The sequence below is a fragment of the Ixodes scapularis genome, unplaced genomic scaffold (assembly GCF_016920785.2).
Source record: "Ixodes scapularis isolate PalLabHiFi unplaced genomic scaffold, ASM1692078v2 ptg002746l_1__unscaffolded, whole genome shotgun sequence".
NCBI classification, from domain to species: Eukaryota; Metazoa; Arthropoda; class Arachnida; order Ixodida; family Ixodidae; genus Ixodes; species Ixodes scapularis.
In genome coordinates this window covers 565678-587435 of record NW_024610268.1, presented here as the reverse complement: position 1 = coordinate 587435, position 21758 = coordinate 565678, and the positions used below count along the sequence as shown (strand labels likewise).

The 21758-nt window shown below is 46.7% G+C and overlaps 1 protein-coding gene across 1 annotated transcript; it reads right to left on the bottom strand.

Moving 5' to 3' along the window:
• Window positions 1-274: 274 nt before the first annotated feature.
• Window positions 275-19655, bottom strand: LOC120848789. The gene is made up of 4 exons (XM_040220814.1): window positions 19583-19655; window positions 18061-18152; window positions 4540-4638; window positions 275-370 (listed from the first exon to the last, which is right to left on the bottom strand). The coding sequence occupies exons 1-4, from the start codon at window positions 19653-19655 to the stop codon at window positions 275-277; spliced, it is 360 nt and encodes a 119-aa protein (XP_040076748.1).
• Window positions 19656-21758: the final 2103 nt, after the last annotated feature.

Sequence of the window (21758 nt, the reverse complement as noted above, 5' to 3'; positions counted from 1 at the left end):
AATCGCAATTTTAAATAAATTTTATTACTGAGTTACAAATACCATCTATAAATTTTAACTTGATTGAAATAGATGCCCTAGAAAAAAATATATATATCAAGGATACAACAGAAAACAGTTGTACCTCAATACTGCAGAGCTTGTAGTTACTGAAGATCACAACATGAACAACTAAAGAGAAGATATACATTTTTTCATAAATGACAGATTCAGATAAAGGCCGCATGACACTGCTTTATTTATCGCAGTCGCCTTAATAAGGCTACTTTCCTTATTATTTACGGCACCAATCACTCGTAAGGTCCGCTTTTATCTTCTCCATGTCAGTCTTCCATTTAAGGAAGTTTTGTTTCAGGTCTTCAGTGCAGTTCTTTAGGGAAAGAAAAAGCAATCTTGTTTTTATAACAAACAGAACACAAATATCTGAGTTCAGACAACTTCGTTTTGCTGGTAGTTGTTTTATTAATTGCACTGCAATTCTTATATAATGAAATGCGTGATAAAAGATCCAACACAAAAGAGGGACTAAACTGTACTTTTTTTCAAATCAGACACGGGTACTTGGGTGGAGATTTCGTTTTAGTACTCGCACCGAACAATATACTTTTAGACCCTTGACTATTTTAATAAAGGTAACGTGCCACTTTTTCTGGACGTTCACTTAAAAAATGGCAGTATTAACCTTTGAAGTTCACAACCTACAAAACATGGGATAGATTATATCTCGTATTGGCAGTCGCAACAAAATTAAAGAAAAAACGGCGTTCACTTCCTCAAATTACGGACAGAATGAGCGGCCACATGATCTCGTGCCGATTGTATGCTGCTCAAAGTTCATCCCAGCCGTGCACTGGGGTTGGCAGCCACATCGCACGTGCAAAGCTGCAGACAGTGTTAGCGTTCGGCTGTTCCCGTCACAGCAGCAATTTGAGTCCTTTCACTACCCGAATACTCATTCAAGCATTCGCTGTCATGAGACCAAGCCGTGCGCTCACCAGTGTTGGGAGTACTTTAAGTACATTGTATTTAAAGCACTACTTCAAGGAGGTTTAGAATGCCTGTACTTTACTTGAAGTGCACTCTCTGAGAATGTACTCGTACTTTAATTAAAGTATTGTTTCTGCTGCTTTCCGAAACAGCACTAAATGATGCTTCGTCAACTTTGAGTCCAATTGACTTCATCCAATAATCGGCGCCATTTCCAGAAATAAATAATGCACCCCCGACTATCCCTGGAGCAACGCATACCAGTTAAGAAAACACTTTATAGGGCAGCGGTCTCGAATTCATTCGAGTGGGGCGGGCCAGATAGCCCACCCTGAAAGGACGAGGACCAACGGGAAAGGTGAGGGGGGCAGTATTTTGTTAGTTTGGGACAAAAAAGAAAGAAACACTGGTGTTTCACGTTGCAAAGCAGCCGACTGTCCAGTGACACCCCATAGATTGTCTAGACAAGGAACCTTGTGCTTTCCGGTTTTTGTAAGCTGATCGTTTGCCGTCTACAGCTTCATTTGCAAATACGACTACTTTGGGCCCACACCTGAGGTAATAAAAAATGTAAAACACGTCCATACCACAGCAATGACAGTTTTCAAAACTCGCCGAAGACACTTACGACTGCTTACCTGTAGGAATGCGAGAGCATTCCTACACAAAGCGCATTCCTACAAGCAGCGCCCCACGTCTTCCTTTCGCACGCGGTGCTGCGCCGGTAACACCACGTTCCCCCACTGCGCAGGCGAGGCGAACCTCGCCGACTTCACGACGGCTTCCATGACGAAACATCTGCGTTGCTGCGCTTTTCTTTGTGTTTTATTTTTGAGGCACGTCCGCTTTGAACTTGAGCGCCCCCGCCGGCTTCAGTAAAGCGCGATCCAAACCAACGCTTCTTTTTGCGCCTGTAGGTCGTGCGGCTGCGGATGTGACGCATTTCGTGACGTTTTTGCTGTTTCCGGGCGCGCTTTCTGAGTCAGAACCGTGCGCTTTGGTTTGGACGGGCCAGCTTCGGGTGAGCGCGCACGCGCGCAACAGACTGGCCGGCCAGGCCAGTCTGTCGCAGCCAGAAGGCGGCGAGAGAGAGAGAGAGAGAGATCGCGTTGTTATGTTGGAAGAGAATAAAAGTGGGGGGAGGAGGGGGCCAATTGTGGATGCGCACCGGGCACTTTTGTCACTTGCTCTGAGAAGGCGGCGAAGAAACGCGGAGCCGGAACTAGCTTGCCCTCCACCGATTGGCCAGGACACAGGAGCGCCCTACTACGTCACCGCGCGTTTTTGTGCGCGTTGAGAAGAAGTTGAAACTATCCAACTTTTTTGTGCGCGCCCGGAAGGAGCGGAGAAGCGGCGCGACGTCACGAAAATACGTCACATCCGCAGCCGCACGACCTACAGGCGCAAAAAGAAGCGTTGGTTTGGATCGCGCTTAACGAAGCATCTGCGTTGCCGTGCTTTTCTTTGTGTGTGTTTGTGTGTGTGTGTCTTTTTTTTTCTTTTTTTGGGGCGCGTGCTTGATGACCTATTTTTATGGCCATCTTTTGGGCACAACGTCAACGTCGCTTTTTCGCAATGGGACAAGTAAGGCTTTCGCCCTAATAAAACGATAGTAAGCACACCGTCATTGCCCTGTCGCACAATAGAAAAAAAATGTCTGCTTTCCTGGCGATTATTTTAGCAACATTAAAAGAAACAACATTAGTTTTAAAGTATTCACTGACAGATGTAAGATCGAGCTTATAGCTCTATCTTACTTTGGCTGTTGCTCTTGCTGAACAAGAGTTCATGTAGCCGAGGTACCGCCTTGAGCAGAGTGCGTGAACTTGTATACCCTATAGTAATTTTGTTGCCATACCGGTTGATTTACATGAGAAAGGGTTGAAAAGCCAATATTTAATCGAAGCAATACTTCTTTCAAGACAAAAAGAACCAGAATAGTGCAAATTGTGTAAACGGGGTAGAGCTCCCTTTGGAGCGGAAATGAATCGACGATACAAAAATACTATTTATGGTGCATGTGGTGCTCGGGGACGCGGTATGCTTGTTGGCCACATCCCAGAGAGTCGCGGGCCACATGTTTGAGATGCCTGGTATAGGGGAATGGTAGGGAATCTTGAAAGATTGTGTTAATATACTTGTACGTTACTTTGAAAGTACACTAGTGTTTATGGTACTTTATTTCATGTACATTGACCCCAGGTGTACTTACTACTTTACTTGAAGAGCATAACCTCTAATACACGTTGTACCTTAATTGAAGTACTTTTTAGATGTTTTTTGCCCAACACTGGTGCTCACACAGTACTCGTGTTACATCTATGAGCTGCATTTGAATATCGTTATTATAAGATAATCCCGCGACTACGACCACGATACGATAACCGTTACTACGTCACTATGTTTGGCGAGGGAGAAGTTGGAAGAAAATGTCCACACTTATTGTCGAAATTACACAGCGACAAAGGTGCTTCTAGGCCAGTGGCACTGCGTGCAAGTATACTAGGATAACAGAAGTGCCAATATGTTTGTGTAAAAAAAAGAAGCGCTTAGCCTGATGTTTTTTCCTTTTTTTTTTGAGGTGAACGCGTTGGTTTAGTGTAAAGACGAGTCAGAATGAAAATCCAAAAAGAACACGCACAACACATTCTTAAGAACTGTACTTTCTGTACTCTGTCCATATATAGTTTTTTCTCCATATCGTTCCAAACGCTTTTAAATACTACTATTACTGCTTGCTACTGTAGCTAATGTGGCTACCATTGTTACCACTATTGTTTTTAATCCTGCTCCTAACTTTGATAAAAATACAATCACCTTTATTATGTCATTATGTAATATATTTTTTTCCTAATCATTATTCCTGCAAAACAACTGGCAAGACAGGTCGTAAATTTTAAGCAGAAATTCGCCTATCACGTGGAAGAAAAGATGCACTTTATTGCACGTGACCATCGCCATCTCATTTATTCCCACCAGTTATCGTCTAGATCATTGTTTGCCTAAATGCAACACTAAAAAGCTTCAGGAATTGTGGCTGGATTGTCAGGTTTCGGTTTCTACCAGCCTCTTTAGTAGTCGACGTGATCATCAGGAGTTGGGTATAATATAAAAGACGTTTTTCGATTGCGGGAAACAATTGTCAACAATGTTATGTAGTTGTTACACATCAAAAACTATTTTGAGCTATGCACCGCCAGTACACTGGAAATAGGAAAATATCTGATCATCTGAATATACATTGCAAACATGACTGACTGTGTCTTGCCCTAGGGATCCGATGGAATGACGGATGGTCTTGTAAATGCAAAAAATGGTTCGCGTACTAACTCTGCGCACAATAAATTGCAATAAGTACCACATGTGTTATGGCTAAATAAAGGCAAATGCTAAAATTTTGATATAGAATTAGCATGCCTTTAGTAAAGCAAAAGAGAACTATAAATATATTTTTAAAGAAATATATAAACCAGGGCAGCTAAAATATAACTGGTACCCGCAAGAAAAAAAAAAGAAGAGCGAGGGAAGCGAGTTTATTTTCTTGTGACTTACCGGGCTACCCCAGAGGCAAACGTTCGGGTGCAAGTCCAGCTTCTGGTTAGCATCATGACATCTCACCTGGCACGTTTTAGGAAGGTAAGCACTCATACCCTGTAATGCATTTATATATGATGTCACAAATAAAAATTGAAATAAAGCTATGTCCCTTAAAAATAAAACCAAAGAAAACGTTGAAAAGGTGAATTTAAAGGAAGGCCCGCCAGTAGAGAAAAGGAACCCGACACTCACTTCCCTTTTCGTTACTTGTAACCCGTTACAAGTAACGGAATACTTGTAATCCGTTACATTTTTAAGTCATTTTGTAATTGCGGGACTACTTTTTTGCAACAGTAACTTGTGATGTAATTTCGTTACAAAATTTATGTAACGAATTACTTTAATTACTCGTTACTTTTATAAAATATGAACTTAATTCAGAAACTGCGGCAATATGAGCAGGCAACTCAGCACAATAAAAATGGAAAGTTCAACAAAAAAGAATACGTCATGAAGAGGAGAATAACCGAAAAGAAAAACGTGCAAGTCATATAGGAATATGCGAAAAACAAAAATTAAGAAGGCAACGCTGAGTTGGCGTTGTCTTCTTGATCTGCCAGTGGAGGTAAACGCTGCTACTGAGTATGCGCTAGCTTTGCCAAATTCCGCTGATAATTTCCGGTAGCCGTAAGCTAGAGGGATGGTGGGTGTGGTGGCAGCTTTCGCTGCCTTGTCAGCTTACAGATGAGCGGAATGAACCTACATTCTTTTTCTTAAATGCAGCACTTAATTGTTACAAGGAATACCCTAATGCGGGCGTATGAAAAATGAAAAGTAGTGTTGCAAACCATCTTTTAAAACACCAAAACTGCTTCTATTCTTTTCTTGATAAGTCTACAGAAAAGTAACGTGAAAGTAATGTGTAACGTAAGGAGTAAAGTAATCCGTTACTTTTCAGCGAAAGTAATTTGTCACGGTAATCCGTTACACTTGAGGCTCGATAATTTGTAATTCTAATCCGTGCTTTTTATTTTTAAAACGCAGACGATTCGTTTTGTCAGCAGGAAACTCACAAATAACGACACAATTAAGCACGGTTAAGGCAAGTCCGAAGGCGTGTTCAATTTACGAGAAGCCCGTCAGGTTCTCTTGGCGTCAGCGACTCAGGAGCGCGGCTTCCAGCGAAGGGAAGGAGCTCTTCAAGGACAGCAGGTTGCGGACAAACGGAGATTCCCCGAGAGGCGAAATAAGTCCCGCAGCTTCACGTTCACTAATCTGCCTGCGCACCTGGTTTAGGGCTTTTAGAATGTTATGGCGAATTCGGGTGGTCAATCGTTGGCAACTTATTTTGCCGGAAAACCGGCAATAGTGTTCGCGTGGTTAGTTTCCGGCCGGCGCGCACCGTTCGGGTGGTGGTTCTCCGGCAAGCACCGAATTTTTTCCGGTGCTTTTTTCGCCCGAGCTCAAACGGCTGGGCGAGTAGGCGCCTGACTTTATCCGGTGTCGTGACTTCCGAAATGGGAGAGAAGGTCCGTGAGAAGAGAATGACCGAAAGAGCGAAACTGATCTGAAGTCACTTTAGCAGCTGCCACTCGAGTCAATCCAAGTCGTTGGGACATGGGTGACGGCGGCGACAGGCTCTAGCTAGCGGTGTCGCGCGGGCAAGAGGCGAAGTAAACTGCCATTGTCTGGCGTTTCGTGTTCGGGTGCTGAGGGTCACGTGGTGTGCCGCCGGCGTGTTTCTGGTGGCCGGTTCCGCCGGCTCGGTCTTGCCGGCGATTGACCACCCGAATTCGCCATCAGAAGGAAACTGAAGCGGTTCTGTATTTGAGTAAAAACACTTAAATCGCCATCATTTGGCCTCCCGGATCACGAAAATCGAGATTCTTTGTTTGTTTTTTTTTGTTTTCAATTTGGTGTGCGGAGGTTGCAGTGAATCATTTTCTAAGTACTGCCGAAGCACCTCCGAAGTGCATCTTCATAAAAGGAGTTTTTGGAATCTCCACTCTGGCGCATCTTCAGTGCCTACCAAAGCTATGCACGCGCACTCTTGTTATTATCAAAGTTATCAGAAAAAATTACAGGAGAATGCTTAAGCTTCGCCTTTAAGTGTGGAACGCCATAGCTAGGGATATTCACTCTTTCTCGCGCGAGTTTAAATGTGGTGGTGCAGGTGTGCAAATAGCCCCCAACCACTTATTTAAAAAGATAGAAAGCGCAAACAAAACAAGGAAATTATAGCCACAAAGACGACAGGACGGGTGTTAACCTGTCGTATTTGTACCTTTATTGACCCTGTTTTGTTTGTGCTCTTTAACCCTTTAAATCAGTATGAACCAACTCGCCAAAACCGATGTTTTAACTCATCCACTTCCGGTTCCAAACGAGATGGCGGGTTTCGCAGTTAATGCGATATCAAATATGCACGTTATCTTTTGGAAATTTCCATTTATAGCACTGTCAGACTTAACTCACTCATGATAAAATAATGATGAGGAAAAAAATGAGGAGCAGTGTTTGGAGATTTTTGTTTGTCCTTTGTCCCCCTGTTCCCCTTCTCCAGGGTTTATTATCTTCATTCTTGTCCAGCTCGCTTGCGCCTTTGCATTTAATTGCATTATAATCATAACCTTAAGATGCAAGCCTTTCACCCTTGTTGGTGTTACACCCAGACAGAAACGAACTTCAATCCTTTTCAAGGTCTCAATGGCTGGAGACTGCGCATTGCTGGCGTGATTCAGCGGCAAGGCGTATAATAATCTCGAGAGAATAAGGCCTCTGGATAGCTGTAGCATCATGGCCTGAGACGTTCCCTACCTGCTGCCCATGATCATTCGAATGGCGTTGAGGTGGCGGCGACGTCTGATCAGTGTTGTCTTGACTGCAGGCTTCCAGAAGATGCGGTAGCCAGAAGAAACCCCAGGTAGGAGTACGTCCGGACACGTGCTACGTCTGTTCCGTTAATTGTGTAGATTCTGTTGATGGATCCTCTAGCCGTTGGCTGATATTGAAAGGCAGCTGTTTTGGGGGCGGAGAGTGTAAGGCCTAGTCCAGAAATTTTACCTACAACTATAGTCAATCCGTCCTAAAGGGCTTGCTCCATCTTGCTCTATATCTTAGTCGGGGCGGTAGTCCGGAAGGCCTGCCAGCAGCGTCAACGCTGCTGGTAGGGCTGCCATAGCAGCGTTAAATAAGAGAGGCTTATAACACTGCCCTCGGGAACGCCTTGGGACACCGTACATTCAGAACTTCGAATTCCCCCTAGTCGTAGACTCAAACACCTTCCTGTAAGAAAGGCGCTTACGAATGCCAAAGCTCGGCCATGCAACGCCGAGCCTTGTAAGCTGAGCGATAATGATTTCGTGTGGAATTGCATCGAATGCTTTCTTAATATTGAGAAATATCGCTGTTGTTGCTTGCCTTGTTGCCTTCGATTGTTCCATGTCTGATACGAGGCTGCCGATCGCGTCTGTCGTACAACGTTGTTTGCGGAAGCCAGACAGCTGATTAGGCAGGGCGCCCGATGTCTCGAGCTGCCAGTCAAGGCGCCGAAGGACCTTTCGCTCCATCACCTTCCCTAGACAACATAAATGAGCATTAATGCCCAATTGAACGCCGCTGAGTGCTGGCGTGGACGGCCACGTTTCTATACTGCCGAGGTAGCGGCCGCCGATGATATAAATGCTTCTTGCCGCTTGCGACGCTTTGATTCACGAGCCGGTTTCGCTGGTGACTGCTGTGCATGCCGCTGGGTGAGGCAACGGCGGGAGTGGGAAGCTCGGCGCAGCGCCGGGAGTGCGAAGCTTAGCGCGGCGCGTGCTGAAATCACGTGTCCTTTCATCATCATCATCGCCCTAGCTGCTGGTAGCGGTTGACGACGTTAGACCTCAAAGTGTAACGTTACGCCTAACGTTAGGCCTAACGTCAGGCCAGTGCATAGCCGCGCCCCCTACCCCTTTCCCGCTGCGCCGCCAGCAGTTCGGCTGGCTCCTTAAGGCTCTGTTATACTCCGACGTAACGCGCGCGCAGGCGAACGCTGGCCAAAGTCGGCTACGTCACGTCAGTCACGCCGCGCGCGTCAAAAATTCGCCCTCTTTATACTCCGGCGGCCGTGGCGACTCCCGCGGCTGTGCTGGCTGTGCGTCGGTGGGCCGCCGGCGTGGCGCATGCGCAGAATCTGACTACGAGGGCACGTTTCCTGTGAGAGTGCGCCACTTCCGGTTAATTTTCGTTTCGAATAGCAGACGAGAATGCTCGCGCTTCTTGAGCGCCAAGTTCGAGCGATGACGTGGACGTACCTTGCACGACGAAAACTCGCGCTTGCACTGTTGGTGCACCACCTGCGCCGCAAGCGTAGGCGGTCAATGTACATACGGTACATCTTTGACAACCGTACGGTCTACGGTACTCAAGCTTCTTCGTGTCGTAGACACACGGGTGAGGACGAGTTCCCTCGATGAGCTTCTCGACCGACCGAGTCCGATTCTTCAAACATGACGCCACACGGAGTGGTGCTCCTGTCGTCTGCTATTGCTCGCATTCGCCGCACTTCCCGCGCGACGCCTGCCGGGAGCCAGCACGTGATGCATCCTGGTCCGGCGTCGCCGGCGCGTCCGGCGCGGAATACCGCATGCTCCATTTTGGCGTCAAGGCGGTCAGGCTGCGTCGAACGCCGCCGGTCGCGTCGGTTACGCCACGACGCCGGAGTATAAAGCGTCGGGTTTTCGCCGACGTGACGTCGCTGTGGCGCGCTCGCGCGCGCGCACGCGTTACGTCGGAGTATAACAGAGCCTTTAGCAACGATGACGCATTGCTATGGAGCCAAATGACGTCGCCGCCAATGGTAATTTAGGTGCCGCTTCGCTGCTACAGACAACGCCACCTTCATTCCATGGTGCAGTTAATGCTTTCGTATAAATGTAACAAACATTTTAGCAGCATCCGCTTTGTCTCGCACGTACAGGCCGTTCTCACATGGAGCGAAGCGCTGAAGTAGCGCTGCTCACGCGTAGTCAGCTACTTATAGTCTGCCACGAGCAACAGTTTTGACGGTGCGAGACAAAACCTGATGAACACTCCCGTCAGCACGCGCTTAGCGAGAGGTCAGCACCTGTAGTGCACCGCTGCCTGTGTGAACGGGCCTTATCCGCCCAAAATAGTTTACACTTTTGACGTAGAACTACGTCTTTCTCCGCGCTTGGAAGGGGATGCAAAGCTGGGAGACCGATGTCACGAAAACGTGGTCACGGATGTGACGTCACACAGATGACACTGGCCTCCTAATGCGCATTAGGTATGAGCAGTAGACAATTTCCGCTCAAATTCTCACTCCTTCACATTCGCACCCTCTTCGAAGGACCTCACACCCTCTTCGAAAAACGTCATCATATATCTCGTCCTTAAGCTTGTTTTAGAGGCCTTCTTTGAGGTTCTCCTAGAGGTCGTCCTTGAGGTCGTCCTAAAGGTCACCTTTAACGCCGTCCGTGAGGTAGTCCTAGGGCTCGTCCTTAAGATCGCCCTCAAGGTCGTTCTAGACATCATCCTAGACGTCTTCCTTGAGGTCGTCCTTGAGATGGGCCTAGAGCTCGTTCTTGAGGTAGTCCTAGACGTCGTCTTTGATGTCGTTCTGTATAACGTCGCCCTCAACGTTATCTTAGACATCGTCCTTATTAAATATTGAGGACATTTCTCGCTAAATGTGGATACGCGCCCGACTACACATCTCACAGGAAAAGAAGACCAAGGAGCATGTGCTAAGAAGAAGATGAAGTGAGGCCACCGGCGCGAGCAGAGCTAGTTGGAACCGTTGATCGATGCAACATATTTACAGTCTAGACATATGGAGGGCTCTTGAAGGTTGATGTTGCATCGATCAACGGTTCCAACTAGCTCTGCTCGCGCCGGTGGCCTCACTTCATCTTCTTCTTAGCACATGCTCCTTGGTCTTCTTTTCCTGTGAGATGTGTAGTCGGGCGCGTATCCACATTTAGCGAGAAATGTCCTCAATATTTAATATCCTCCCCGCCGAATGAGCATTGCTCATTCGTTATGAGCTTCCAGTTGATGTAACAGTTGAATGGGACGTCTAATCGTTGTTCCTCCTGACAAACGGACCACGCAGGATCGGACGTGGCCGCGTCGTGCAAGTGTTCCCGGGACGAGACGGCCACGTCCGATCCTGCGTGGTCCGTTTGTCAGGAGGAACAACGATTAGACGTCCCATTCAACTGTTACATCAACTGGAAGCTCATAACGAATGAGCAATGCTCATTCGGCGGGGAGGATATTAAATATTGAGGAACTGGGCCCTGCAGTGTCCAGCCAAAGTCCGTCTTCAGCGCGACCAAGGATCCGTGTATCTTGCGGACTTCCCCGCTCACCATATTCCAATAGTGATCTGCCCCCACTAGAATTAGCCGATGTAACCCTTTCACCCTTCCTTAATTCCAAGCGGAGCATTGAAATCCTAGTGGGGGCAGATCACTATTGGAATATGGTGAGCGGGGAAGTCCGCAAGATACACGGATCCTTGGTCGCGCTGAAGACGGACTTTGGCTGGACACTGCAGGGCCCAGTTCCTCAATATTTAATATCCTCCCCGCCGAATGAGCATTGCTCATTCGTTATGAGCTTCCAGTTGATGTAACAGTTGAATGGGACGTCTAATCGTTGTTCCTCCTGACAAACGGACCACGCAGGATCGGACGTGGCCGTCTCGTCCCGGGAACACTTGCACGACGCGGCCAGTTTTCCAGGTTTGTCGCGGATGGAAGTCGTCATGCAGTAGCACCAAGTCATTCACCCGTAAATTACTCGAGGCTGCCGGTGTGCTGTGATGAAATGACCTTAAGGTACAGAGATATTCCTGGCGCCAGCGCTTCCATAGGGTGGTCGATAGCATCTCACGGTACTTCCAACGGCGAGTTAGATCGTTGGCTGATGACAACATTGGCTCTCCTCCACGAGTTGGCAAAGAAGTCAGTCGTTTACCGACAAGGAAATGTGCGGGTGTCAATGGTTCTGGTTCGTTCGGGTCAGAGGAGATGGAGGTCAAAGGTCGAGAATTAATTACAGCCTCTATCTCCGTCAATATGGTGCTCAGCTCTTCATAAGTTACGTAACTGCACCCCAGAACCTTTTTCAGAGGGGTCTTAACTGATCGAACCATTCGCTCCCAAAACCCGCCCCACCAAGCCGCTCGTGGAGCGATGAATTTCCAGTTGATGCCTTGACTGGACAGGTAGTTGAGTGACTCCTGTTCTCTCATTGTTTTCCATATCTCTCAGAAGTGACGCTGTGGACAGACTCAATGATTGCTCTACACTGGGTAAAGGGCCTGGCTACTCAATGGAAACCATTCGTGGCAAACCGAGTTATGGAGATTCAACAAAGGACAGATCCCAGTAACTGGAGACACTGCCCTGGAGCTGAGAACCCGGCGGATTTACTAACCAGGGGCGTCCCTCCGGACTGTCTACAGAAGTGTGACCTATGGTGGAAAGGACCAAAGTGGCTGGCAGAGTCACCCACATGTTGGCCTACTATGCCCATTGGTAGCCAAGATACCGCAGCCAATGAAGAAAGAAGAACTTCAGAACTAACTGTGAGCCACACTGCTACGAGCTCCTGTACGCCTGTGGTAAACATCGGAAAGTTTGGAGAATTGAATCGCCTACAACGGGTCACTGCTTGGGTGCTACGTTTTGTCAATAATTGTAGACACACGAAAGAGAATTTCCAGGGTCCACTCAAACCTGAAGAGATAAGGGAGGCACGTCTTAGGCTGCTCCTTCAAGTTCAAAGGGAAGCCTTTGAGGATGAACTAAACCAACTAGAACGAGGCGAACAGTGCAGTGGCTCGTCAGACCTGCGCACTTTGAATGTATTTATAGATGACAGAGGGCTGCTACGACTGAGAGGACGCCTACAACATTCAGACCTCGGTTATGAGACGGCACATCCTGTCGTTTTGCCTTCGACTCACCACTTTGTGGAACTACTGATTTTTAGCACACATCGACGGCTGCTACATGCAGGGTGCATGGACACTCTAACTCAGCTGCGTGAGACGTTCTGGATTATACGAGCTCGACAAGTAGTTAAGAAGGCCTTGAGCCGTTGTCTTGTCTGCAGAAGGATGAGCAGCAAGAGTGCGACTGAACCAGTCGCGCCGCTTCCACGAGACCGAGTGTTGGAGGCGGACCCTTTTGCAGTCACGGGGCTCGACTTCGCCGGACCTGTCCTCACCAAGGACGAAGGCAAGATAAAGAAATCATACATTCTGCTACTGACCTGCGCAGTCACTAGAGCAATACATCTGGAGGTGGTGAGCGACTTGTCTACAGCTAGTTTCCTTTTGGCATTTCGTCGCTTTGTGGCCCGTCGCGGACTATGCCACACGATCTACTCTGATAATGCACAGACTTTCCACCGAGCGTCTGCTGAATTCAGAAAGATATGGAAAACAATGAGAGAACAGGAGTCACTCAACTACCTGTCCAGTCAAGGCATCAACTGGAAATTCATCGCTCCACGAGCGGCTTGGTGGGGCGGGTTTTGGGAGCGAATGGTTCGATCAGTTAAGACCCCTCTGAAAAAGGTTCTGGGGTGCAGTTACGTAACTTATGAAGAGCTGAGCACCATATTGACGGAGATAGAGGCTGTAATTAATTCTCGACCTTTGACCTCCATCTCCTCTGACCCGAACGAACCAGAACCATTGACACCCGCACATTTCCTTGTCGGTAAACGACTGACTTCTTTGCCAACTCGTGGAGGAGAGCCAATGTTGTCATCAGCCAACGATCTAACTCGCCGTTGGAAGTACCGTGAGATGCTATCGACCACCCTATGGAAGCGCTGGCGCCAGGAATATCTCTGTACCTTAAGGTCATTTCATCACAGCACACCGGCAGCCTCGAGTAATTTACGGGTGAATGACTTGGTGCTACTGCATGACGACTTCCATCCGCGACAAACCTGGAAAACTGGCCGCGTCGTGCAAGTGTTCCCGGGACGAGACGGCCACGTCCGATCCTGCGTGGTCCGTTTGTCAGGAGGAACAACGATTAGACGTCCCATTCAACTGTTACATCAACTGGAAGCTCATAACGAATGAGCAATGCTCATTCGGCGGGGAGGATATTAAATATTGAGGACATTTCTCGCTAAATGTGGATACGCGCCCGACTACACATCTCACAGGAAAAGAAGACCAAGGAGCATGTGCTAAGAAGAAGATGAAGTGAGGCCACCGGCGCGAGCAGAGCTAGTTGGAACCGTTGATCGATGCAACATCAACCTTCAAGAGCCCTCCATATGTCTAGACTGTAAAGTCCTTGAGATTATCCGAGACGAAAGCTATAGGAATTCATAGACAAACAACAATAGTGGTTTTTGCAGCAATTTCTTATCTGCTTGCTTGCTCGTTTTCACGCTTCAACGCGACGCGCTCCTTCCTGTCTGATTGAAATTGCGATAGACGCCACTCCGGCAGCCTTAATTCTATTACGTATCTTCGCTCATCGCTCTTGACAGTGGCCGACCTTGCGTCCTTTGCGGCACGGGCAGTTCACGCGCTTCTCAAGCAACCCCCACCAATCCCGGCCGCTTCTTCCGATTTTTTGTGCCACTCACATGTAGTTCTACAAAAATTTATGTAGCATAGTCCACCTATGCACCGGCCAATTTTTTGTTCCAAGGTCATGCACGATGTCTACGCACCAAGCCACCAGTCGCACGAAGTATTCCTGCATCTTTGTCCGAGGACATCAATTATGTCCCTGATAGGCCGATCATTTTTGCACTATTTCCACTGCATGATTGTTTTCGAGGACGTCAGTGATGTTCACTGATCGGGCCACCAGATTCACAAATCCCCTCCGCGTCTTTAGTCAAGAACCTTAATGGGATTCACCAAATCAGCTCACTCGTCTCGCAAATCTTTTATTATTATCATTATTTGAAGGGCATTGGTGATGCCCAGTGACTGGGTCACCAGTCTAAGAATATTCCCCCTGGCGTAATCTTTGTTCAGTGGCATTGTCAATGTTCACCAATTAGCTCACCAGTTCCATAAACAGCGTCCCCCCCCCCCTCCCCCCCCACACACACAAAAAAGTATTTACAGTGTTTGTTTCGCCGCAAAAATAAACTACACATCGGCGAACGCTCAGTTTCTGCCCAAAGGTTGCGCTTGTGGTCCGGATCAGATGCCAAAGTTTCAGAACTAAAATCGCTATCTTGTTCAAAAGTTATGAATGATTTTTCTGAAACTTTAAATGGGAACATGGTGTCCATTGTCGGTAGTCCTCGCAATTCATTCCCAAGTACTCGTAGGCTCCAGAGTCCAGACTACCCTTTTCCCATTCAGCATTTCAGAGGTTCGCTTACAACTTTCGATTAAAGGAGCTGTGCAACAATTTCAGTGCTTGGCTTCTATAATTTGGGAGTTGGTGCTTCGACTTTTCTGAAGTAAAGAACAAAAACCGCTTTTGTCTACATGTCCCAGTTTTTTTTTTTTTTTTTTTTTTTTTGTTTAATAGACGAAGTTTGAGGTTTTCGGCACCTCTCAACTCCTTCACCACCTTCCGAGTCACGTGCGCTGTGACGTCAATGGGGGTTGCGCAGGGTTCCGGTAAAGTTCTCTCTTTAGAGCCATCAGTGAGCAGCGAGAACTCATCCGCTCGCGACCGCGTGACCACGTGCTGGCGCAGCGCGAACAATATGGTGAAGGGAGGAAAGTCTCATCCGGGTCCGGCCATCCCCGTCCCGCTCCGGCCTCTAGCGGCTGTTCGCGGTAGCAGATAGAGCGGACGGTTTTGTAGACCTAGGTTAGATGGCGACACTAAAACTCCGTATACATTTTGTCGATGATACCAGGTTTTTGACGCATTTGTATTTATGTTGGAACGACAAGATTTATAGAAAGGTTACCTTTTATCAAGCAGGTATTCGCACAACCTGCTATCTTTCTACAAGACCCTCATTGACGTCATGCCGCGTGGTTCTCATGGCCGCCGCTTGAGGCTGCAGATCGGGGATTATTCTAATTTTTGCCTCGCGATTACGCGGCGGAATCGCAACATTTCGAAAAAAGGAGGTGTGTTTTTTGCCCTTTGTGTCAAGATAAACAATATGAAAAGTAGAAAATGCGAATCCATTCAACGTTAAAATCGTTGCACAGGTCCTTTAAGGTAGCGATTAGTTCTTTGGCATCTGATCCGAAACGCTAGCACTACTTTTAAGCAGAGGCCAAGCGTTCGGCAATGTGTCATTTATTTTTGTGGAGAAAAAAACAGTATTTTTATTCTTCGGGGACACCCCGTGTGTATTTTTTTTACGTACAACTACGTCTTCTTCCGCGCTTGCAAGGGTGTGCAAAGCTGGGAGATCGATGTCACGAAAACATGGTCAGAGAACTGACGTCACACTGATAACGCCGGCCTCCTTATGTGCAGCAGGTATCGCAATAGACCATTTCTCCTCGCATTCTCACTCCTTCACTATCGCACCTCCTTCGAAGGACCTCAGACTTTGAGGTTGCTCTCGACGTCATCCTAGATATTGTTCTTGAGGTCGTCCTTAAGATCGCTTGGTCTAGACGTCGTCCTAGGCGTCGTCCTTGAGGTCGTCCTAAAGGTCGTCTTAGAAGTCATCCTAGACGTCGTCTTTGATGTCGTCCTCGACGTCGTCTTAGACGTCGTCCTTGAGGTTGTCCTGGACGAATGCTATCGCAATTCATAGACACCCAGCAATAGCGGTTTCTGCAGCAATTTCTTATCTGCTGGCTTGCTCGTTTGCTCGCTTGAACGTGACGCGCTTCCTGTCTGATTGAAAAGGCGATAGACGCCGCTCCGGCAGCCGTGATTCAACAACCTTCGTTCATCGCTCTGGACAGCCACCGAACTCGCGTCCACTGCTGCACGGGCAGTTCACGCGACTCTGAAGCGCGACCCCCTCTCCCCCTCTCATTTCTTGTGCCACCCACATGTAGCTCTGTGGAAATTTATGCAACATAATACACCTATGCACCGACCAATTGTTTCATTTCTTTAATATGGTACAGTGCTTTTTAAATCTAATCGGAAAATACATACACCATGAAAGGAAATATTATGAGGGAAAAGGCGAGAATATAGTCGCCAAAAATATCTGATATTGCGGCTACGCAGGCTGCTTTTATCGAAATCAACAGTCCACTCGGTTAGGAACACCAGTAAGAGGCTAGCCTAAAACCCAGTGCCCTGGGTTTTAGACTAGCTTCTTACCTTTTTGGAGCTCATTCATGAATGGGCTCGAAAAAGGGTCTCTATTTTGTGCCCGGGTATTTCTTGGAGAGGTGTACACACCGGCACGTGGCCCTGACGTCACGAAGCTGAAGTGGTGCTGCTCTCGACACAGCGCATGCGCAGACGTATGACCTGATGCGGGTCTGGCTCCTGTGCACACGCAGTGCCCACACCACACAGGGACTTGTTTGCCAACAGTGTGCTGGTGAGACCTCTTAACAAACAATTTAGCATCTGACCACACCTGGGGTTGGGACTGCGCGTGCGCAAAAGAACAAATCCGCGTCAGTGTCTACGGATGTGCCGCGACGACAGTACCGCCACCGCAGTTGCATAATGTCAGAGCCGCAAGTTGTTTTTTGGGGGGGCGAGGATCCGCCTTTACTCCCTGGGGCCGCTACCGACCGCCCAAAGTGGACACCAAGTCCGTAGCGCACAACAGCGAATGAAGAATAGGCACGAGAGCCTATAAAAGGGGGACACGTTCACGAAACGTTGGAGACGGAACGAAGGCACGGAATCGTGAAGGTGGACGCCATGGTATCGCTGTAAATGACTACTAACAAATCAATCCTGTTATACTAATAAATGTAGTTCCTTGTTTTGGAAACCCCGGCTTCGTGTTGTTCCTCCTGGATGGACATGCAGCAAGGCATCCCTACCACAGTTTACACGAAAGGGCTCTTAGTGCGTGAGTAGATCAGTAACGTTGGCAGTCGTCAAGCGCACCGTAGTGCTTTGTGATATGGTGCTAGGTGTTAAATAACCTTGGAATGTGTGATATTATGCTAGCGAAAAACCAAGCCCAACATAAGTGCAAAGAAATAAATGAGCACAAGGAACTTCAAGCTTTCCATGGTGCTAAAAATTGTAAAAATATTTTACGCAAGAAAAATTTGCCAATATAAAGCCCTTCAGAATTTTTAAGTCCACGAGTTTTCATCTCTTGAATACCTTCGGCTTTCGAGCTTGTCAAACTACTCGCTCCACCTCACATCTGTAGAAATCACGATATAGACAGAGCGCCGTGTATTTTCTCCTTATGTGCCCCAGTGTTTACGCGATGTGTGACTAAGTTGGTAACATTGAGAGTGTTTCCTAAAATGTTACGCGTTTTCATGCCAGACTCAGGTTTTTAGTAAAAACAGTATTAAATAATCAGTATTCGCATTATAAAAAGTACGCGAAAGTAGCTTTGGATTATCTAAAAATATCTAATTTGTATTTGATTGTTCGTAAGACTTACCTTAGATCCATAAAGTCTGCAAAGTATAGATCCGGCAGAAGTAACAATTTTTGTGCATTCGAAATCAAGTTTAGTCAAAGAGAGAAGTCCCTCTGGAAAGAAAATGTTGTGAAGGTCCAGCCAGGCAAGGAGATTATTGCGAGTTTTAGTATTGCGTATACGAGCAAACGCAAGCGCTGATAGTAATCCTTGTAAAATGGGAACAAAGGGGACAAAGGACAAACACAAATCTCCAAACACAGAAACCTCAAAACACAGTTTGGAGATTTGTGTTTGTCCTTTGTCCCCCTTGTTCCCCTTCTCCAGGGGTTATAATCATTATTCTTGTCCAGCTCGCTTGTACCTTTCCTTAATTGCATTATCTTAGCAAGCACGATGCGTTTGTGTTAGCATTGCTTAAATTAGTGGTATTTTTCTAAGGCATTCCTTTAACAATAATCATTTTAGGTTATCCAACAAAACATTTTAATGGCAGATTTGCAAATTGGGCCATGTGCAGAAAACATTGAATTATATTGAAAAACATGATCATCCGTTATTTTTAGCACCACACATTTGGTGCATTTTTAATAACTGATTGCTTAACCCTCTACACAGCTTCCAAAACCGCAATACTCCGGAGGGTCGCGACAGCTACATTTGCCACATCAAGATAATCCAATTTCCTGAAAGCATGTAATAGACAAAACATGAGCGTTCAAGAGCGTAGCACGTATGAGACGCTTAAAAGTGCCCTGAGGATGTTCCTGAGATCGCCTAAATATGGTGGATGACTCACTCTGCTGGATCTAACTATCTGAGAAATTCCTAAATCATTACAATACGCTGCCAATTTTACTAATAAAATTGCATTGGCTATATTGCAATACACTAAGGTCATCTCCGGCGATGGGTGGAGCGTGTTCCGAAACCAGGACCACTGTCAGCCAATAGCAAGCGAAGGATTCTGGCGCCTCGTACCAGTGGAACCGCGGAGTGCTATCTTGAATGCGCGCGGCTCGTTGCCCTTACAGCCCGTAATACGATTCAAAACACATCAATCTCGCAAAAAAAAAGAAAATATATATATATTCCATTGGTTTTATGTTGTCCTGGCTGCCAAAACAGTGCTCCTCCTATCGCCGGAGATGATTTCGGAGTCTTCGATATTTGATTGCTCTTTTGATAGGGAAATCGGTGGTGCATTGTTATGAATTATGGATTTCTAGGATGCTTAAAACCCGCAGAGTGAGTTATCGCCGTATTTAGTAGATCTCAGGAACCTCCTTAGTGCACCTTTCAATGCTTTGTGATGCGCTAGCCTTCCTCTTTGTCAGATGTATATTGACACTACTTGTTACAACCTCGTCAGGCACCTGACGTTCTAAAGCATTGGTTTCAATATCAAACGACGTTCAGAAAGCAGCGGTGGCATTCAATCACAGGTGTTTCTTAAAGAAGTAAAACTGGCAAAAATATTTCGAGAGAAATCAGAAACACAATAATATATTTGTTAAATGTCCATATCTCTAAAACGACTTACCAACTTGAAATGCCGGTAGAAGAAGCACCACGGCGAAAAGTACGAGCAGTATGATGCTTCTATTGCGATACATAACCACAGACTAACGGGAACGTCCTCCTAAAAGAGAAAGGATAACATAAATATAGCCTTGGGGGTCACGTGACCTTGGGGTGAGCTTGGTTGCGCCGACGACAACGGCGACGCCGACACCGCTCAAGCCGGAAACGGGCGCCTAAGAGCTGCGCTCTAAAACTGTTTGGGTGTTTTGTTGCGATACCTGGCGGAGGGCAGACAAAACTGCAGATTTCTAATGTTCAAAAAAGTTCCGAGGGCGGCGTTGGCGTCTGTATCATCATCAATCTCCGTGTCTTTTTACCGTCACATTTAGAAAATATATTGGAATATTTACTATCGATAAATGAATGTTTTAAGCACTGCCGGGTCAGGTTAATAAAACAAAGACAAATAATTACACGAGCGGAGCGTGACATAATATGTTCATTATTCGATATGATTGAAATCAATAAACAATGAAAACGAAGATGAAAAGAATACACCCGAGCTCACTTCAAGGCTAGAGTCACAAAATGAGCTGCGCTTAAAGTATCGGCACACCGTTCCCCAAAATCGTTTTGGGCGCCGCCATTTTGGGTCTTGTGCAGAGCAAACGCAACTGCCTATCGTCATGATCCAAAAGTGCGACTTCCTCAGCACTTCCTCAGCATTACATGCGGTGCTAGGAAGCTGATGCAATATTGTTATGCTCTGTCGCGGGTTGTTTAAACATTTGTGAAGGACCGAAAAGCGTTTCCTGTGATTTTACATAAAGCTTTAGATAACTGGCAACCATGATTTTAAGCCACAATATGGCTAAGTGGCGTTACTCTGAAGCGTAGCTAATTTACTGGCACTAGCGGGAACAATGAGGAAGAGGCAGGTGTCCAAAGGTAGTGGCTTGTGGAATCCACGGGGCTTACGTCATGGCCCCTCCCGGTATTACAAGCTTCTTGAACAAGGGCATGAATAGTGTCATTAAATAAGCTGCGCTTCAGAGTAGCGACACTTGGCCATATTGTGGTTGCCAGTTATTTGAAGCTTTATCTGAAATCACAAGAAACGCTTTTCCGTCCTCCACTTTAAACAGTTTGCGACAAAGCAAAGCAATATTACATGACCTTCGTAACACCGAATCTTATGCTGAGGAAGTCGCACTTTTGAATCATGACGATCGGCAGTTGCGCCTGCTCTGCACAAGCACCAAAATGGCGGCGCCCACAACACTGTCGGGGAAGAGAGTGCCTAGTGCCACTAAATAAGCTACGCTTCAGAGTAACGACACTTGGCCATATTGTGGCTTAAAATCATGGTTGCCAGTTATCTGAAGCTTTATCTGAAATCACAGGAAATGCTTTTCCGCCCTCCACAAATGTTTAAACCGTTCGCGACAGAGCAAATCAATATTACATTACCTTCCTAACACCGAATCTAATGCTGAGGAAGTCGCACTTTTGAATCATGACGATCGGCCGTTGCGTATGTTCTGCATACGAGCCAAAATGGCGGCGCCCACAACAATGTCGGGCAACGGAGTGCCAATACTCTACGCGCAGCTCATTTATTGGCTCTAGTTCCCGCGAACCTCCCTTCTCCTGACTAAAACTGAAACTAAATATGAATAATACACCATTATTATAGCTTATTTAGTTATAACCAACTACATATAATGAGACGAGGAAGCGGTCGGGTAGGAGAAACGCGGGTTTTGTGTGCGACCGTTCTAACCGTCTCAGAAGAGAGAACGCGCGAGCTTGCGCTGGTTTATTGTACTTACTGTTGATGAAGAGCAATATGAGGTGACGAGGTAATGATTAAATGATGAGGCTCTATAAGGACGACCACATTAGTGGGTGTCGAACCACAACGTACAGTGCCAGACTTGTTTCAAGTATCGTGTAGTCAAAGGCCTTTCTTCACCCGCAACAGAATATGGTAGAATCGATGAGGATGCTGCTTTACAACTGTACGTGGAACAGGAAAACTGTGCTGTGCAGAAGTGAGGCTTATTCGTTAATATGGGGGACGAATTTCTAGCAGCATTCCCTGATTGACTACTGGGAACAAATGGCCTCGTTGATGTAAAGTGTCCCCGTTCCAAAAGATTCTTGAAGCCTACTGAAACCGCAAAGGAGCATGA